This window comes from Lynx rufus, unplaced genomic scaffold (genome assembly GCF_022079265.1).
Source record: "Lynx rufus isolate CCGP_SWC_20201006 ecotype Redwood Valley unplaced genomic scaffold, mLynRuf1.p SCAF_4, whole genome shotgun sequence".
Taxonomy (NCBI): domain Eukaryota; kingdom Metazoa; phylum Chordata; class Mammalia; order Carnivora; family Felidae; genus Lynx; species Lynx rufus.
In genome coordinates this window covers 54,855,430-54,876,062 of record NW_025814856.1, presented here as the reverse complement: position 1 = coordinate 54,876,062, position 20,633 = coordinate 54,855,430, and the positions used below count along the sequence as shown (strand labels likewise).

At 40.6% G+C, this 20,633-nt stretch overlaps 1 protein-coding gene across 1 annotated transcript in view; it reads left to right on the top strand.

Moving 5' to 3' along the window:
• The window catches only part of CUNH3orf20 (chromosome unknown C3orf20 homolog), an 89,258-nt gene that overhangs the window by 31,389 nt on the left and 37,236 nt on the right, over positions 1-20,633 (top strand). Inside the window, exons 8-10 of the mRNA XM_047096211.1 lie at positions 5,644-5,775; positions 10,666-10,780; positions 12,133-12,385. Of these exons, the coding sequence (XP_046952167.1) occupies positions 5,644-5,775; positions 10,666-10,780; positions 12,133-12,385 (500 nt within the window). The remainder of the gene's footprint in view (positions 1-5,643; positions 5,776-10,665; positions 10,781-12,132; positions 12,386-20,633) is intronic.

Here is a 20,633-nt window from a genome sequence, read left to right as displayed (position 1 = left end):
TATAGTAGTTGCTGTCTTTATTTTTGATGCCTATACATGGCAATAAGAAAAGTTAGCAATTCTATGTTGGTCTTCTCAGCTTCTGTTTTTATAATGTTACTGTGTCATGAAAGTCAAAGGTGGCTGACAAACACAAGCCCTTCTTTATTATTCATTTGATTACTCAGACAGCCACTCATCAAAGATTCATTAAATAATAAATTAGTGTGGAATTACTAATACTAAATAATAATGATAAATCTAATTTATTAATAAAGCAACTAAATGTGCTTGTTACTTTATCTAGAGCAGACTTTCTCATCCTTGGCAGAACTGACATTTTGGGATAGATAAGTCTTTGTTATAACTATGCATTGTAGGATATTTATCAGCATTCCATCAGATGCCAGTACTACCCACTCCCCAAACTGTGACAACCAAAAATATCTCCACACATTGCCACATGTCCCCTGGAGGAGAAAGTTATTATTGATCGAGAATCACTGATCTGGGGGTAGAAAGATCAGCAAAGCCCCCCAAGGAATCCCAAAGTCCAGGAGAGTAATAAGAACACAGGATAGAGAAGAATAAGGGCTGTGAGAGAGAAGAAACAAGCTCATAGGGTTGGAATTCAGAGAAAGATCACAGAACATAGAATACACTCAAGGTGGCCTGATATTTAGAGCCTCAAGGTAAGGATTATGGACAGAAGTAGTCTAGGAGTATGTGGTGGGGCTCAGACACCCTACCCCTAATTGTCTGTCTTGTGCCCTTTCTGTTCATCCTCTAAATTGGCCACTGGATTCTCATCCTTGTATCCTAATTCCCATAGATCACACCTCTGCTCAGAAACATTCAATCTCTTAAATATATCTCATCTTTCCTATTAGGGAATAGGCCTGAAGTGTTCTCCCTCCTCTCTCTACCAATCCAAATTTCCCCTCCTTCACAGCCCTGCTCATACTTCCCCTCCATCATGGCACTGCAGCCCACATCCATTTGCCTCTTCTCATAGTACTCACAGTCTGGGTTAGTTATTTGATAATTAGTCATGCAGTGAAGAGGTCCTCAGCTCTGGTTGCTTATCAGAACCACCTATGGAACTTTAAAAAATGCAGATCCCCAGGCATAGCCTCAGAGAGATTCTGATTCAGGTGGTCTGTCAAGAATGCTAGATTTCTGTAGTTGTCACAAGTACTTCTGATGCTTGGCCAGGCCTGAGATTGTCAATCTAGGGGTATATTGAATTGTTGCCTTAATATTAAACTTTTTCCAGCTCTATGAAAAGTTTATAATCCATAAAGATTATAAATTGGTGGCAGACACGCACCATGTTTTATGTATCAGTGTGACCAAGTGGACAGAGAGCTGGAATGAGAGTCTAAGAAGCCATGTGTAGTGCCAGCCTTGCTGACTCTGGCTGTGAAGCTTTGTGAAAATCACTCAGCTCCTGAGTATTGGTTACCTCATCAATACAAAGTGCTTTTGTGAGAACTAAATAAAATAATGGCGGGGAAGTTGCTTTGACATCACTAAAGTGTTTTGGCAGTGTAGTTCAGTTCATTGTTCTGTCCCCTGGAGCTGCATCTAGAAATGCATAACAAGGGCTAGTGCAGTCAGGAGTGGTCTGAAAGATGAGGTGTCCCTTGAATTGTAATGTGAACATGTGTGCATAGGATTCATGTAGATAGAAGGAAGGGAGAGTATTCTGAGTAGAAGGAATAGCATCTGTAAAGACTTGGAGTTGGGACTCTGTATGGCATCACAGGTGCTTCTTGGGGCACCTGGGTGGCTCTGTCAGTTAAGCATCTGACTTCGGCTCAGGTCATGATCTCACAGTTTGTGAGTTTGAGTCCCACGTCGGGCTCTGTGCTGACAGCTCAGAGCCTTGGAGCCTGCTTCAGATTCTGCGTCTCCCTCTCTCTCTCTGCCCCTCCCCCACTCATGTCCTGTCTGTCTGTCTCTCTCTCTTTCTCAAAAATAAACATTAAAAAATTTTTTTAATAAAATAAAAAGTTCACAGGTGCTTCTTGTAAAAGAAAGAGGGAGCAGGAGGTGTATCTTCTGTGGGGTGGAGGTAAGAGGTATTGGATGTTAGGCTGAGGAATTTGCTTATTGTCTTGCAGACTGCATTGGACAGTTTGTTTTCACCCAGATATTTACCATTTCCAGGGTTTTGCATTCCTCTGAAAATCCAAGTTTCCCCATAGTATAATTTCTCTTCAGCCTGAATAAGTTCCCTTAGTATTTATTGAAGTGTGCAGATCTGCTGGCAACAAATTCTGTTTGCTTTAATGTGAAAAAATATCTTTATGAAAGGATATCTTTGCTGGGTGTGGAATTCTGGGTTAACAGAATTTTTTTTCCTTCCAGCATTTTAAAGATGCTGTTCCACTGTGTATATCCTCTAAAGTTTATGATGAGAAGTCTGTAGTTACTCAAATCGTCGTTCATTTTCTCTAGCTGCTTTCAAGATTTCTTCTTTAATTTGATTTTCTAAGTTTGACTATGATGTGTCCGGGTGTGGTTGCCTTTGTTCTGTTGGAGGTTTACTTGAATTTGTAAATTCGTGTCTTTCACCCAATTTGGGAAATCTTCTGTCATTATTTTAGGGGAAAATGTGCTCAATCTCTCTCCTTTTCCCCCAGACTCCAATTATGTTTTTTTTAATAGCTTTTAATATTGTCTCAATATACTCCTTCTTTATTCTGGTCCTATTTTCTTCTCTTCTCAGATTGAATAATTTCTATAGATCTATCACCCAAGTTCATTGATTTTTATTCTGACATCTTCATTCTGCTATTATGCTAATCTAATCCTGTGAGTTTTTTTATTTCAAATATGTATTTTCCAGTCTAGAATTTCCATTGAGGTTTTTTTTATATTGTCTATTTCTGTGCTGAGATTTCCTATTTTTTCCATTATTACAAATATAATTTCCTTGGCTTCATTGAGTACAGTTAAATTAGCTGCCTTAAAGTTCTTGTCTAATAATTTCAACATCTGGGACATACCAGACAGGATTGGTTATCTGTTATTTTGAGAATAGCTCACACTTTACTAGTTCTTTACATGTTGAGTACTTTTGGATCACTGACATTGTGTAGGTTATCTGAGGATCTATGGATTGTGGAGTCTGAATTCTGATGTATTTCTCTGAAGAGTGTTAACAGTTTTGTTTTAGCAGGCAGTGAACTTGGTTAGACTCACGTCCCAAACTTTGTCTTACCACAGTGGGCAGGAGCTCACATCTCAGTTCAGCTTTTCTGATTCCCTAGCAGTTAGCTGTCTTGCGTCTTCACTACTCATGCATGGTTCAGTGATTAGCCAGGGATATGGATGGTTTATTCATAGGATTTGGGCATCTATTTCTTTGGCACTGTCCCTTCTGGAATTTTTTCCTTACTTTTTTGTGATTATAATTTCCACAGGTTTAGACCTTTGGTTCTCTGGGCCAGAAAGATGGTAGTGTTTTGGCCATGACTGCAGTTTGCCTTCAGGCTAAAACTGTAGAGTGGAAATTCATCCCATGCTAGCCCTTTCTTTTAAGTTTTGATTCTTCAAAATTTGCCTGCTTTTGTTTATTCATCAGAGCCTTTGGGTCATTGGGGTTTTTTTTGTATTTTTTTTCAAGTTCTGTGAGAGGGTCAGCCTGTTAGGAGCTGACTCAGCTATACTGGAAGTATAGTATAACCAGCCGGTTAGTTTCTAAGTTGATGGCTGGCATGGTTTGTCCAGCATTTGTGTGGAAAGCTGACTAGTAAGGGAAAGATCAGTGGATGGGATTGTACAAAGACTGGTTATGGAGTTACTAGCCAGGTCTGACACGATGAAGGGCAGCAGCAATATATTTTAAAGGAGCCATTTCAATAGAAGGATTCAGTGACATTCAGGCACAGGCTATAGGGATAAATGAGAGGAAAGAGAAGTATAGATGACTCCACAGTGGAGTATGTGCTTGGGTGGAAACAGAAATTTCTGAAGGATCGGACATCAATATAGTTTTAGATGTGCTGATTTGGCTCAGTGCCTTTTGTGACCTAATCCTTGCTAAGGGTGAGAGATTAGAGAGGACAGATATATGTGATAGACTGGCTCATGAACTCCCAAGAAGATGAGCAGTGAATGAGCTTGTAGAGAAATCATCCAGGAAGCAGGGATAATAAATAACAGTTGTACTGTGCTAAGACTTGTGCATGTTTTACCCCAGGAAATCTGCTCAGTCCCCTAGGATAAAGCTTCTGTTACTGTCCCCAGGCTCGGAGAAGCCAACCAATTTGCCTAAAATTGCTCCTCTGGTAAGTAGCTACACTGGGACTTGAACCCTGTCCAGCTGTAGCACTTAAGCTGTCAACCACAGCTCTCTACTACAGTCTCTAGAAGGAGAACAGGAGAGGGTAGGGTTTTTCTTAAGTGGAAGTGATCAACAAATTTGAAGATGTCAAAAGGCTTGGCAAGAAGACAGCCATGGAGTAAATATTTTCTAGGTGCTGGAGAGTACTATCATTCAGACTGTGGAGTATAAGGAAGGGATTCAGTCATGAGGAAATTGAGTGTAGACCTTGGGGCCAACAAGTGGGATAGTAGAATTAAATGGAAGAAGCAAAATGAAGAGTATTTGCTTAGTTCAGAGGAGTCCTTGGGTACATGTAGGTCAGGGACTTTGAAAATGGAAGAACACGTCACCACACAGGTACCTACATAGGTAGGGCCACTGTGTATACATAACTCTCTGTACACATGAACCATCCAGGGACCTCACACTGGAGTTGTGCTGACACATCCTGACAGTATCTGCTCTTGTGTGTGATGGGTCATTGTCACTTCCATGATCTTTATCTCATTTGAACCTAATATTAGCCTTTCACCTATTTCCTGTTGAGGAATTTGAGCTTCATAGAAGGTCAGTAGTTTGCTAACAGAGGCAGAACTCAGACTTACTTCTAGAACACAAAATTCTCAGAAAGGAGTGAGTTGCCATAAAGGCAGCTCATCCTCTCCCTGTTCCTATCTGGGATTGCTACATAGAAAATCCCACCCTTTTGGAAGTGATTTTAAAAAGGGGCGGGGGTGGGTAGGTTCCTTTGGCTCCTCTTCAGGGGAAGAGTAGTGACATGTGGTGATTGAGGGGAGAAGACTGAGTATGTGTGGCTCAGCCCCTGCTGGGTTCCCTTTTGTCATCTGCCCGCCCACCTGTGGAGGGGTGCATTCTGATGCCTCCTGCCATGTTGTCAGCTTCCAGAGGCAGCTCTGCATGCTCTAGACCAAGGTTCATAGTCAGAATTGGTGCCTGGGTGGACATGTTGTCTGATTCAGATATAGTGTAGGCTTATGACCCAAGCTGCATTTCCACCCAACTCTACTAGAACCAAAGCTGATTCGCCTGTAGACTCCTATGTCTCTTTCACAGTTGGTTCCAAGCTTGGGCTGGAAAGTGAAGGGGCAGGGGTAGGAAGGCATCAGTTACTTTTTCTGCCAATCCCCCAAAGAAAGACTGGCGTTCTTTCTTCTCCATGAAAGCTAAATTCCAACATAAGAACTGGAAAGATCTTACAGCTATCTCAGTCCCAAGCCAGGAGGGATTTTATGCTTTGTGGAGAGTAAGGAGTGGGGTATGGATAATAGAAGCAGAGATCCACTAAGTATTGGTTTCTTCATCTTCAGGTGAATGAACAAATTAAGCTGACGGTTCTGAGCCAGGACTCCATCATAGTCACCTTCACCTCCCTAAATGAGACAATAACACTCTCTGTTTCAGCCAACAATTGTCCGCATGGAGTAGCGCAGGATAAACGGGTAAGCCAAAGCAGACCAGGTCCCCAGGCCTGACCCCAGGGTATCTCAATGTGAATTGCCACCCCATATTTCAATGCCTATGCTCCTCCTCTTCCTCCACCCCTGCCCTAGGCAGGGCCCTACCTCTTTCTCTGACTAATGGACTCCTACTCATCATCATTCACTACCTGATGTTAGTACCATCTTCTCCGTGAAACTTCTACCTGTTAGAAGTCTTTCAATTGTGATTGTATCCAATGCAGATTGGCTTAAACATAAAGACAGACTGTATTGGCTCAGTAAACTGAAAAGTCTATCAGTAAGCAGCTTTAGGCACGGGTGAATCCAGGATCTCAAATGATTCCATCAGATCTTCCCATCTCTTGGCTCTGCTTTCCATTTTGTTGGTTTCGTTCTCAGAGAGTTTCTCTCCTTATGGTAACAAGATTGTCATGGGCATCTCTGGGCTTGGTATTCTATGAGCTTTGTTCTTCCTAGGATAAAAAGGGCTTCTCTTTCCTAAGTGCTTCAGTAGAAGCACCAACATTGCTGCCTCTGCTTAAAATGGCCCCCATGGCCAGGAGCGCATGTTGCTCTCGCAGGCTAGGCTCAAGTGTCATGTCCATCCTGAGAGCCAGGGCATGATCAGCCCCAGGTATACCACCTGCATGATGGATGAGGCAGGAACATCATGGCGCTGTTACCAGAAGAGAGAGAGATGATACTGGAATGAATTACTACCAACGTGTGATGATGACCCTCTCCACCACCCCCTTTCCCATCCCAAGGAGAGTCTACCTCTCCCTCTGCTCGGCCCTCCCAGTCATGACTCATCTCTATTCTAGCACTCCTTTATTTGTAAGCCTATCTACTCTACCAGATTGGGAATTTCCTGTGGTTCCTACTGATGTCTGTTTCACCAGAGCCCCAGCACAAGGACTGCTTCAAATTAAGTACTTACTAAGTATTTGTTGGTGGGTGAGCAAACAGTGGAGACTAGAAGCTCACTTCTTCCATTTGCTGTGTCTTCATGGATCTTTATATGTACCTGGTCCCTAGTCAACATTGTGGAGCGAGATTGGAGAGGATAGAGAGGACACAGTCCCTGATCCCTGAGGGGTTTACAGTCTAGTAGGGAACAGTTGACATATACCTTGAGACTGGGATAACCAAGGGCTCATTAGTGGAGCAGACCACTTGCATTGCACAGAGCGCTTTGCTGGGATTCCACTGGGGAAGCCTCCTTGGAACAGTAGCAGGAGGACCACACCTCCCAGTTTCCCCAGGGCCAGTCCCAGTTTATACCTGCCAGCCCGGAGGAATTGTTAATAGCATCCCCTTTCACTCTCAATAGTGTCCAGGTTTGCGTGATCAGTTATGTGACCATCCAGAGGGCAGTTCACCCTCCCCGTGTTCCTCTCTTGAGCTGAGCAAGGCTCTTGGCCCGCAGGGGCATTTGCCACCAAGGCTCATAGACTCACAAAGCTGACAGAGCCCATGAGGCGAAGCCAGCCCAAAGTTCTCACTTTACATGCAGACATGGAGGCAGGCATTTGCTAGGGGCCCATGCTATTTGAATAAGGCACAGAACACCTGTGTTTTTCTTGGAAGAGAGCATTGCACCTGTTTTTCACTGCCTTTTCATTTCAGCAGGATTTCAACTTCATTAATCCATTAAGTAATTCAGTAAACATTTATTAGCACTTGCAGTGTGCCAAGTTGGCTGCAGGGATGTAGAAATGGAAGAAATCTCACTCCCTCTAGTCTCTAAGGTATCTTTGGTCTAATGGAAGGGGGCAAAACCTTCAACAACCCGCTGTAATCCAGCCGGATTGGTGCAGTGTGCTAGGGAGGGGGCACTGTGGGAGTCACTGGGGTACCAGGAGAGAGTGTGTCACTTAAAGGGGCCTCATAGGAGCACCGAGGAAACTCAGATGTCTGTGACTTCAGGCTGCACTCATTACTTCAAAGAGCAAAAGAACCCCAGGGTTCTGACTCCATATGGGCTAAGATGACGATCATGCTTATTGATGAGTCCACCCTGCCCATTTGGTTCCATGCTATTACTCTAAAAGTTGCTGTTATGTGACTAAGTACACACGATATATGAGGTCATATGTCTATATTTCTTAAAAAGCTTTTTCAGCTGTGTAAAAAAAAAACGTGAGCTTACTTTTCTTACCAAAGGCAGCGGGTATTAGAGAATTGTTCTTTCCCATAAAGTTGCAATAATGTTTCATTTTCCTGGCAACCTCTTGTCTGGCAATTGCTGCAGCCTGGATCATAGCTGAGAACCAGGATGTAAGCAATTAAAGAACCCCATGAACAGCCAACCCAAGAGAGGTCACTCTATGTCCAAATACCAAACATGCCCTCTGGGACTAGGAAAGCCCCTTAGTAATTCAAGTCTTATTTTGTCTTACCTAAACACAATCTTAGAAGCTAAACCTAGAAATCCAGAAGTCCACGACAGAGTCCTGTCTATATGGTAGCCACAAGCCACAGATGGTTACTGAGCACTTGCAATGTGACAAGCCCAGATGGAGATGGGCCATAAGTGAAAATGCATGCTGCATTTCAAAGACTTGGCATGGAAAGAAAATGTAAAAATTTCTCATGAATAGTTTGATTCTATGTTAAAACCATCATTTTTTGATATATTGGGTTAGATAAAATAGTTACTTGGATTAATTTCACCTTTAAGAGCTTTTTTATGTGGCTACAGGAATGTTTACAACCACATGTGTAGCTTGTATTTTATTTGTGCTGGACCATGTGGTCTAGAAGGTGGCATCTTCATAAGAGAAGCTCACAGAGGCAGTTTGACAGTGTGGTAGAAACCTGGAAAGCTATTTAAAAGGACATCATAACTCAAAAAGCACAATTGTCTTGGCGACATTTAGCATAGGGATAAGCAGACCAATACATTAAAACAGCTTCTGAAAACAGTGCTGTGTTCTAGTCTATAGTCATTGATATTGACCAAGAAGACTGACTTGCCATAAAAGTGACAAGGTAATAACCCCTTCTGTTTGAGAACACAGATTTCTGACTAGACAAACTCCAATAAATGAGGAAATATCAACTTTATTGTAGGTAACACAATTCTCAAATGTTGACTTTAGCTGCCAAGTTAAGCATCTTGGAATATTTTTACATGAAATCCTAAGGTCCAGAAAATTGGTTCATCGTAGATTCTTGGACCATCAGAGCTACAAGGGGCCCCTGAGAATACTTGCTGATTGTGCAGGCTCGCCTAGGCTAGGAAGGGGCCATAGAGCCTTGGGCTAGTCCCTTCCCTTTCTGGGACTCAGTGTCCCCATCTTTATAGTGACATGTAAGGGCCTGCCTGGCTTCCACACACTCCCATCCTGGGACTTTTACAATCCATTCAACCTTTTCTAGGTCTGTGTGTTTGGGGCTAGTTATGACTCATCAGCAAAATCCATGGCAGTCTAGAAAAGCTGAGGGTGGGGATTAGGGTGGCCTCCTTCCACAAAGTTCCCGTCACTGAGAAGCTTGTTAAATGGCTTCCCCAGACACCCATCACCTTGGAAGGAGCCACCTATCAGAGTGACAGGCAGGATGGCAGTCCTAGCTTTTACAGCCCTGCAGCCAGGCTTCTCACTAAATATTTCTATCAAGGCAGCACTTTGGAAGTGAGGCAACACCTCAATTTAAATGTTTTATTAGCCCAGAGTGCCACCTCAAAACCTTATTGGAAGCAGGCTGAGTATAAATTACAAATAAATAAATAAATAAAATTAGCCCAGAAGCAGCAGCTGGGGCCAACAACCAGAAGGATGGTTGAAGCTTTGCTATTAATTGGGGCATCCTTTACAGAAGTCCTGACTGCAGGGCAAAGAAGAATCTATAGACTGACTTCGTCACACTTCAGAAAATCTGTCCCCCATCCATCCCATTCTCTCTACTTGAGGCTTCAATTCCACTGAAGAAAATTTTTTCTGCAACTGCTCTGTATTAAGCAGGAGATATAGAAAGCAAAGATCCTGCCTTGGAGGGGCCAGTCACATTGAGAGATAAAGAAAGTACAAAATGGCCAGGCCCAGGGTGGAAAGGACAGCAATGGGCCCTTATGCTGGTTTAGCATGGAGAGCACTTCCCCTGGCTGAGGAAATCAACAAAGGCTTCCTGGGGAAAAGGTCAGACCCCGACTGTCATGAACTCCGAGATCTGAGCCTCATTCCACATGCCTCTGAAATGCTGTAGCAGAGGTAGAGGTTGAACGGTGGGGCAGCCCCAGCAAAGGCCTCGCTGTCCTACAGAGGGCCTCAGAGCCAGAATGGCCTTTCAGGGTAGTCCCGAACTGAGGCAAGAGGCCTGGGCCTTTGTGCCCTACAGGAACCAATCTACGTAAGCTTGATCACAGTTTCTCATCTGAGATGTCCTGGCAGCTGTAGGGGACAAAGGGACTCTGGGGAATGCATATAGAGGGGGACTGGCAGCAAGGACTCCAAAGAGGCCCTTGTCTATCTAGTTATTCATAATGCAACAAGCATTAATTGAGCACCTTCTGCATGACAGGCACTCAGACACCAAAGAGACCAAGATCCGGTCCCTGCCCTTGAAGAGCTTACAGTCCAGTGGGGGAGACAGCCTCATATGCATCCAGTTACTTCATAAAGGGCTAACTTTTGACTTCAGGCTACATAGAGAGCAAGGAACAGTTTTGCTTCCTGGAGGGAAGCCCTCCCACAAGGGGACATTTGAGTCAGGTTGGGCTGATGTGCAGGAATTCCCTGAGTGCAGGGGGAGAAGGCTGTGTCCCAGGCAGAGGGGACAGCACATCCTCCAAGCTGGAGCAAGGCCTAGTTGTTGGTGGGCTGAGCCAATGGCTCCTGGGCTCCTGGCGGGGAGGCAACAATGCTCTCCCCCTTGGCCTCTCCCCAGCTGCTGACCCGCATGGACGACAAGATGTCTAAGATGAGCCGAGCCCTAGTGGGGATCAAGAAGCGGTTTCAAAAGACAGTGTCACAGTTTATGAATTCTGTCTTGTTGGCAGCAGGTAAGGAGCAGGAAAGTAGAGTGATGCCTGTCAGATAACTTCCTAAATCCTGGGTCACCTGCAAGGCATCTCTGAGGACAGCTTTTTACCACCTGGGGAGGTGGGTGGGCAGGGCGACCTCCTCATCAGTAGATGGGGTAACAAGGCTCAGGCTCCCGAAGCAAGGGTACTTGCTCAGGGCCATGTCTCAAGTAGTGGTGGCCTTTGCCACCTTCAGTTTTCTGAGCATGGTCCCATGTGTCCTCAGTGTCTCCTGTGGTTGTCTTATTTTCCTGGACCTCCCATCATTGTTCTATAACTCTCTCTGTCCCCATCTGGTTCACCTTTCAGCTCTCCCATATTGCCCGTCATCCATTTGTAGACCCTGTTCCTCTCCTTGCGGACAATCTCAGTATAAGGGAAAAAAGCAGCCAGCTCACCAGTCTGTCCTTGTTAGGCTACAGGGTTCCCCGTGGGGCCAGCCTGGTGACCTCAAAACTGCTCCCACATCTAGACTTTCTTCCTGCTGATGGGCCTGGGGACAGAGGAACAGTGACTTCCATTCCATGCCACCCTGGCTGGGCACCAGGGGGCTGTGTTCCCAGGAGTTTTTCCTCATCCCTAAAGACTCAGTTCAGCTGTACTCCTCCTCCAGAAAGCCTTCCCTGGTTCCCTAAGCTGAATGAGTCATATGCTCCTTTGGGTTCCCACAGCATATGTAAAATGTGCTCTAATTATAAATCTTACTACCTAGCATTATGAATAGTTCTTTGCTTGTCCATCCCCCCTGTATCCCTGCTAGGAGTTCTCAGAGGTAGGGAACCCTGTTTTGGGTCATCTCTATATGTCTAGCATCCAATAAACATCTGGTAAGTGAATGAAGGAATGAAAGGTCCTGGGCCTCAGAAGTTTTCAAGTCTAGTAGGAGAAGCAAAACAAGAATACAAATAAACACAACAAAGAAAGTAGATGGAAACTACTTAAATCTGGAGATATAGGGAACAGCATTCTCAGGGAAGGGAACAGCATGGATGCATTGTATACCCAGCCTCTATGAGTGCTGTGGAGGACACAGAACTGAATGAAATGCAGGCTCCTTGGCAGAAGAGGGATCTCAGCTGGGTCTTAACAAATGAGTAGAAATAAGATTGATTTGTTCTTACATTTCAGCCAGTATTTACCAATCCACTAACTGTACTGGGGTGGAGTTCTATGCCAGACAGCAGAAGGGAGGCGACCTGGCTTGTGAGTGTGTGAGAGTGGAGGAGTGGAGAGGAAGATGAGCTGAAGGGCTGCTCATGTGCAGAGCCTCATAGCAGGGCGGGGAAGGCTGGGCCATGAGGGAGAGTGACAGCCATGTCTTCTGTTAACAGGCCTATTCACCATAGAATACCCGGTTAAGGAAGAGGCACAAAGCAATCGAACCAAGGTAAAATCGGGTACCTATGTCGAGCGAGGCCCCAAGCCAAGTTTATACTCAGGAGAAGTCCTTTTATTACGATCTCGGTCAGCCCGACCTGAATCCTCAGTTGGAGAGTCTTTGAGGGAAGAGCATGGGTCCATTTCTGTGAGCCCCACTTGGAGGAAGACCATCAAGACCCAAGCCAAAGCCATGATCACACCCAGGTAGGCTTGGGCCTTCATTGCTTCTGGCCTCCATGTGTCAGACATGGTGATGGGCGGTGGGCACACCATGAAGAACGAAACAGATGAGGCCCTTCCCTCTTGGAGCAGAAATTTTAGGGGTGTGAGAAGATAGACAATAAATACAAGAAGAGTTGAAGTCATTTTAGGTAGTGATACAGCCTAGGAAGAAAGTAAATTAGGGTCACCTTAAAGCAGAGGTTGGCAACGTAGGGCCATTCACCAAATCTAACCCCACCGCCTACCTTTTTATAAGTGAAGAAGAGTTTTTAGCTTTTTAGATGCTTAGGGGGGAAAGATCAAAAGAAGAGTATTTTATGACATGTGAAATGATATAAAGTTTAAATATCAGGGTCCATAAGTAAGGTTTTGTTGGAATAGCCACACCCACTCATTTACATATTGCCTGTAGTTACTTTCCCTAAGACAGAAATGTTGAGTAATTATGACTAAGACCATCTGGCCTGCAAAGACTAGAATATTTACTATCTGGCCCTTTATGGAAAATTTTGACTAATGCCAGGGGTGGAGAGTGGGAAGTCTGGGGAAGGTGCTAAATTAGATAGTCAGTGAAGGCAGTTCTGAGGAGGTGATATTTAAATGGGGACCCACGATGGGCATTGAGGAGGGCACCTGTGGGGATGAGCACTGGGTGTTGTATATGAGCCATGAATCATGGGAATCCACTCCCGAAACCAAGAGCACCCTGTATGCACTGCATGTTAGCTAACTTGACAAGAAATTTAGAAAAAAAAGAATAATTTTTACTATATTACCTTAAAGAAAATAAATGAGGAACCATGACGAGAAATAGGTAGGCACAGAGAAGGACAGGGAAGGGTTAGCAGGCAGAGGATAGAGCAAGTATAGAGACCTGTGACAAGAACAAGTTAGGTATGTGCTAGGGAAAGTAAGAAGGCCAGTGAAGAGCATGTTGATAAAGAGGGGAGATGGCTGTAAATTGAGGACAGAGAGGTAGCCAAGAGCCACATCAGGTGACCTTGTTAGTGTTATAGGAAATCATTCCATAACTTTAAGACAGCAAGTGACACCATCAGATTTATGGGTTTTTAAACTTTAAAAAATAGATAAAATACATGTCTTTTCTATTTTTCTATTTTAATTTTATATACTATCAATTAATATATATTTTCTATATATATAAAAATACATAAAAATGAACAAATCCTGAGTGTATATAGCTTAGTGCATATCACAAAGTGAACATACCCTATAATCAAATCAAGAAATAGAACATTACCAGCTCCTTAGAAATACCCTCTTGTCCCCTCCCACAGCTTCCTCCCCAAAGGGAAGAGTTCTAGCTTTGTAGATTAGTGTTTGTGTTCTTTTTAACTTTATTGAAATGGAACTACAGTATTCAGTATGTAACTGGCATCTAGCCTCTTTTGCTCAACATTATAATTATGAGTTGTGTGTAGCAGTGTTTTGCTCATTTTCATTGCTGTATGATAACCTATTTTTGAATACACTACAAATTATGCATTCTAATGTTAATGGATATCTGGGTTGCTTACAGTTTTGGTAATGGCAAACTGCACTAGTGTTAGCATGTGTCCTTAATTATTGTTGGTATATGCCTGGATGTGATATTGCTGTCCTAGGGTGGTAGGTACATGTCCCACTTCTTGTGGGACTGCCCATATTCTAGAGTGGTGGTATTGAGTGTCACTCCCACCAGTTCCAGTGGCTCCCCATCCTCACTAATGCTTGGCATTGCCATTTTAATTACAATATGGATTTTCATTGTGTTTCCCTGGTGACTGTCGAGGTTGAGCACCGCTTTGATTGTGCATTGACCATTTTGTATATTCTCTTTTATAAGGTGACTGTTTAGCTCCCTTGTCTGTTTTTGTACTAGTCATTCGCCTTTTCTTGATTTATATTTTGGAGTTCTTCGTATGCTGTGGGTACAAGACTTTTGTCCATTACACACGTTGCAAATGATCTTACGTTTACTCTGGTAATGGTGTCTATTGAGGAACAGAAGTTGGAAAATTTTAATGTCCGATTTTCAATATTTTTCTTTGTAATTAGCTTTTTATATCCTATTCAAGAACTTTTCAGAGAACATGACAATATTCAACAAAGTAACTTTCCTAGTTAACTTTTTTGTTTTAACTTTTACATTACATCTGTCCTCCACTTGGAGATTTCTGTAGTGATGTGAAATAGGAGCCAACTTTTAATCTTTCCCATCTATATCTATATCTATATCTATATCTATATCTATATCTATATCTATCTATACCTATCTATCTATACTTATCTATATCTGTCTTACTGATCCAGCATCCCCTTTTGAAAAGATTGTAACTTCCCTAAGCTTTTTGGTGCAAAGTTTGTCACAAATTAAGGGGCTCTATGTATATAAATTACACATAGAGGGGCTCTATGTGTGTAAATCACACAGAGGACGTTTTCTGGACTCCTTATTTTGTTTCCTCTTTTTCCAGTCTTTTACCAATACCAGGCTGTCCAATTAATTATTATAGCTTTATAACAAGCATTGATATACAGCAGAGTACGTACTAATACTTTGTTGTTCTAAATTGTTTTGCTGTCCCTTGTAGTTTATATTTCCATATAGGTTTAGAATCACCTTGTTGGTAAAAAATGTATCTTGGCATTTCAACTGGATTGTTAATGTCTTTGTAATATCGTAGTATTTCAATCTGTGAGTAGTATAGATTTTTATTTATTTATGTCTTCTCTAATCTTTCTCTGGTTTATAGTTTTCAACACAGAGTTATGTGTCTTTCATTAGGTTTATTTTAAAGTTTTTAGTAGTTTTTGTTGCTATTATAAATTATGTTTTTAATTTAATTTTTTAATTTGTTGCTGGTTATATAGAAAGGCAGTTAGTTATATTACAATTTAAATTTATTTTTAATTTACTTACAGTAAGCTTTACTCTTTTTGGTGTATAAGTCTATGAGTTTTGACAAATGGATGGAGTTGTATAACCACCACCATAGCCAAGACATACAGAACAGTTTTATCACCTCCTACCCCCAACACGCACAAATTCCCTCATGCTGCCCCTCTGTAGTCAAACTCTTCACTCACCCTTAATCCCTAACTACCACTGACCTGTTCTTTGTAGCTATAGTTTTGTATTTTCTAAAATGTCATATGAAAGGAATTATACTGTGTATGGCCTTTTGAGTTTAGCTTCTTTCACTTAGCATAATGCATGGAAGATTTATTCATGTTGTTGCATGTATCAACAGTTCATTTCTTTTTATTGCTGAGTAGTATTCTATTTCAGGGGGCCCCTGCACTACTCCCACATTCAGAGATTTACCAGAACTCATGGGATTCAGCATATGGAAGCATTCATGTATAAGGTATTATAGTGAAAGGATACATGACAGGATCAGCAAGGGTAAAAGACACAGGTAGAATCTGGATAAATCCATACACAGACTTCTTTATGCTCTCTCCCTCCTGTGAGGGGATGCACCAAGCAAGCTCCTTTCTCTAGCAGTGAAAAATGTGAAAATGTAGTAATGTATGCAATATCTCTGCCCAATCATGCCCATTAAAGACTCAGAACCCAAGGTTTTTATTGAGTGATAGTCACATAGACACTCTCTGCCTAGCAAATATCAAAATTCCAGACTGCTAGAAGGAAAGCAGGTGTTCGACATAAGTCACATTGTTTACACAGTGTGGGCATAGCGTAGGAAATGGTTCAAGTGCCAGGTTTCTAGACATCGGCAAAGGGCCAACCTTGTAAGCAGGTCCTTCTAAAGATAGTAGCCTTTTATGTTAACTCTTTTGTGCGTGTATTGCATGGCCTGGATGGATAAAAAGATAATTTATCCATTCACCTATTAAAAGACATTTGGAATATTTTCAGTTTTTGGTGATTATGAATAAAATTGCTGTAAATACCCAAGAACTTCATGTGATCATGGGCTTTCAATTTACTTAAGCAAATACTTAAGAGCTAGATTGCTGGCTCTTAGATTGTAAATCTATGTTTAACTTTATAAGAAACTGCCAAACTGCTCAAGTAGCTGTACCGTTATACATTACTCTCAGCAATGTATGAGGGTTCCAGTTGCTTCAAATCTTTGTCAGTAATTGGCATCCTCAACTTAAAAAAAAATATTTTACCCATTCTAGGGGCACCTGGGTGGCTCAGTTGGTTAAGCGTCTGACTTCAGCTCAGGTCATGATCTCATGGTCCATGAATTCGAGCCCTGAGTCAGGCTCTGTGCTGACAGCTTGGAGCCTGGAGCCTGCTTTGGATTCTGTATCTCCTTCTCTCTGATCCTTCCCTGCTCACACTCTGTCTCTCTGTCAAAAATAAATAAACAGTAAAAATTATATATTTTACCCATTCTAATAGATGTGCAGTGATATCTCATTATCATTTTAATTTGCATTTCTCTAATAACTAATGATGTTGAGCATCTTTCCATGGGCTTACTTACCATCATTTGGTAAAATGTCTGTTCAGATCTTTTGCACATTTTCAAATTGGGCTATTTGTACTGTCAAGTTTTGAGAGAGTTCCTTATTCTGGATATAAGTCCTTTATCAGAAACTTGACTTGCAATATTTTTCCCAGTCTGGCTTGTTTTGTTTTGTTTTGTTTGAGCAAATTTATTTTGATGTAGTCTAATGTATTTTGTTTTCTTTTCTGGATTGTGATTTTGGTGTCATGTCTAAAAACTCTTTGCCTAAGCCAGTGGTTCTCAACCAGAGACAATTCTGATCCCCAGAGGACATTTGGCCATATTTTGAGAGTTGTTTTTTTAAGTTTATTTCTTTATTTTGAGAGACAGCGTGCATACACATGCGTGTGCACACACATGAGTGAGCAGGGGAGATAGAGAGAGAGAAAGAGAATCCTGCATTGACAGTGCAGAGCTTGACATGGTTTCTATCCTACCAGCTGTGAGATCATGACCTGAGCTGAAATCAAGAGTCAGATGCTTAAGTGGTTGAGTCACTCAAACACCCTGGAGACATTTTTTAATCTTTACAATGTGAGAGGGATTGCTACTGCTATCTACTGAGTAGGGGTCAGAGATGCTGCTAAACATCCTACGATGCACAAAACAACCTGCACCACCACACACAAGAAAGAATTAAGTAGTCCAAAATGTCAGTAGTGCTGACTGAGAAAACCTGGTCTAACCCAATGTCACAAAGTTCTCCTTCACAGTTTTATAGTTTTATGTTTTGTATTTAGGCCAATGATCTACTTTGAACTAATGTTTGTTTAAGGTACAAAGTGAGAGTTGAAGTTTATCTATTTTGCATATGGATATCCAGTTGTTCGAGTGCCATTTTTTGAGACGATGTCCTCTTCTCTGTTATGTTGCCTTGGTACTTGTGTAAAAAATCAATTGGCCATATATGTGTGGGTTTCTTTTTATTTTCTTAATATGGTGAATTATGTTGATTTCAAATGTTGAGCCAGCCTTGCATTCCTGGGATAAACTCCACTTTGTCATGAGGTACTATTATTTTTCTCTTTTGCTGGATTCAATTTACTAATATTTGGGGGAGAAGTTTTACATCTATAGTCATGAGGTTATTGGTCTGTAGTTTTCTTGTAATGTTTCTGTCTGGTTTGTCAGGGTAATGCTGGCCTAATAAAATGGGTTGGGAAGTTTTTCTACCTCTTCTATTTTGTGTTGAATTGGTTTTTTTTTTTTTTTTTTCTAATTCACCAGTGAAACCATGTTGCCTGCCATTTTCTTCATTAGAAAAATCTTTAAAACACACTTAATTACTTAAATAAATACAGGACTATTCTGGTCATCTGTTTCTCTTGAGTGAATTTTGATAGTTTGTGTCCATTTCATCTAATTTATTGAATTTATATGCATAGAATTGTTCATTAATATTCCCTTATCATCTTTTTAATGTCTGTAACGTCTTCAGTGAGAGCCCCTCTATGATTTCTGATGGTTATTTGGATCTTCACTTTTTTATCTTAGTCAGTTTGGCTGTAGTTTTGTTAATTTTATAATCTTTTCAAAGAATCAGCTTTTAATTTTATTGATTTTTCTCCATTGTTATTCTGTTTTCAATTCCATTATTTATGGCATTTATTTTTTATCTTCCTTCTGCTTGTTTTGTGTTTAATTTGCTTTTTACAGTTTCTAAATTGTAAGCTTGGATTATTGGTTTGAGGCCTTATTTTCTAACATGTAAGTATTTAATTCTGCAAACTTCCTTCTAAACACTGTTTTGCCTACATTCCATAAATTTTGCAATGATGGATTTTAATTTTAATTTTCATTTTGTTTGAAATATTTCCTAATTTCCCTGTGATTTCATCTTTGGTGCATGGGTTATGTAGAAATCCAATCTCTAATTTCCAAATCTTTGAGAATTTTCTAGATATCTTTTTGTTATTGATTTTAGTTTATTTCTGGTGCAGAGAACATATTTTGTATGATTTCTGTTCTTTTGATTTGCTAAGGTTTGTTTTATGATCCCTGAATATGGTCTATCTTGGTAAATGCTACATGTGCACTTGAAAAGAATTGCATTCTGCTCTCGATGGGTGGAGTCTTCAGCAAATCTTTCAATAGAGGATCATTTACAAATGTCAATGAGGTACAGTCATAGAGTTGTTTAGCTCTTCTTATACTTGCTGATTTTCTGTCTTTTTACTCTGCTGGTTACTGAGAAAGGAATGTTTATGTCTCCAAGCATGATTGTGGATTTTTTTGCTTAAATTCCTTAAAATATGTATAACTGTTGAAAGCAAAAGTTATAACATTTTTGAGGTGTTTCAATCTATGTTTTCAATATCTTCAAATTTTATCATATTTTTGTTTCATAAATCTTGGACCCATGTTGTTAGGTATTAGCACATTTGATTCTTTTAACATTATGTAATGTCCTCTTCAGACCTAATAATTTTTTTTGTTCTGAATTCTACTTTGAATAAATAATAATAATAATAATAATAATAATAATAATAATAATCCCACTTCAGATTTCTTTCAATTAGTGTCTGGTATAACTCTTCCATTGTTAATTTTATTTTTATTTTTTATCTTTTGTTTGTTGAAGTAAACTCTAGACCCAACATGGGGCTCAAAATCACAACCCCAAGATCAAGAGTCACATGGTCTTCTGACTCTGCCAGCCATGCACCCCTCCATTCTGTTACTTTCAATCTATCTGTATCTTTATATTTAAACTATGTTTCTTGTAAACAGTGTATAGTTAGGTCTTGTATTTTTATCAATATGACACTCTTTTAATTGGTGTATTTAGACCCTTTACATTTAATTAATTATTGATATAGTTAGATTTGTGTCTACTATTTTATTTTTCTGTTTATATCCTGTTTTTGTTTTGTTTTTGTTTTTGTTCCTCTCTTCTCCTGCCTTATTTTGAATTACTTGAATATTTTTAGTATTCCCTTTTAATTTGTGTATTGGCTTTTTAGTGTATGTCTTTATGGTTTAATTTTTCTTTTTTAGTATTTGCCTTAGGATTTACATTCTACATGCTTCACCCTAAACAGTCTATTTAGATTTAATATTGCCATTTTGAGGGAAATGTAATAATTTTACAACTATATAAGTCTTTTTATTCTTCCCCCTTTATACTGTAGTGGTTGGTGTATTATGTCTATGTATATGGAAACACTTCAACAATGTTATAATCTTTGCTTTCATTGGTCATAAATTCTGAAGAACTCAAGAAAAATATATGCTTTATTATATATACTCAGATATTTATAACTTCTGCTGCCTTTCTTTAATTTCTGAAGTTCTGAGTTTCCCTCTGAGATCATTCCCTTTCAGCCTGATGAATTTCTTCTAGCATTTCTTTTAGAGCAAGTCTGTTGGTGATAAATCTTTTTTATTTTCCCTCACTTGATCATGTCCTCATTTTGCCTTAATTCCTGAAGGACATTTTCACTGGATAAAAAATTCTGGTTCAATAGTATTTGAATTATATTTACTCAGATATTTATAATGTTCTTCTTTCAGTACCTTAAAGATGTTGTTCTCCTGTTTCATAATCTCTATAGTTTCTGATGAGAAACCCATAGTCATTTAAATTGTTGTTCCTCCATATGTACTGTGCCCATGCGATTGCTGCCACTGCCATATGAGTGCAATTCTGCTGCTGAAACTGGCCTTGTGGAAGAACCAGGAGAGGAAAAAGAAGACATAAAAAGATGATTCTCTTCACACTCCCAGAATTACGGGGATCT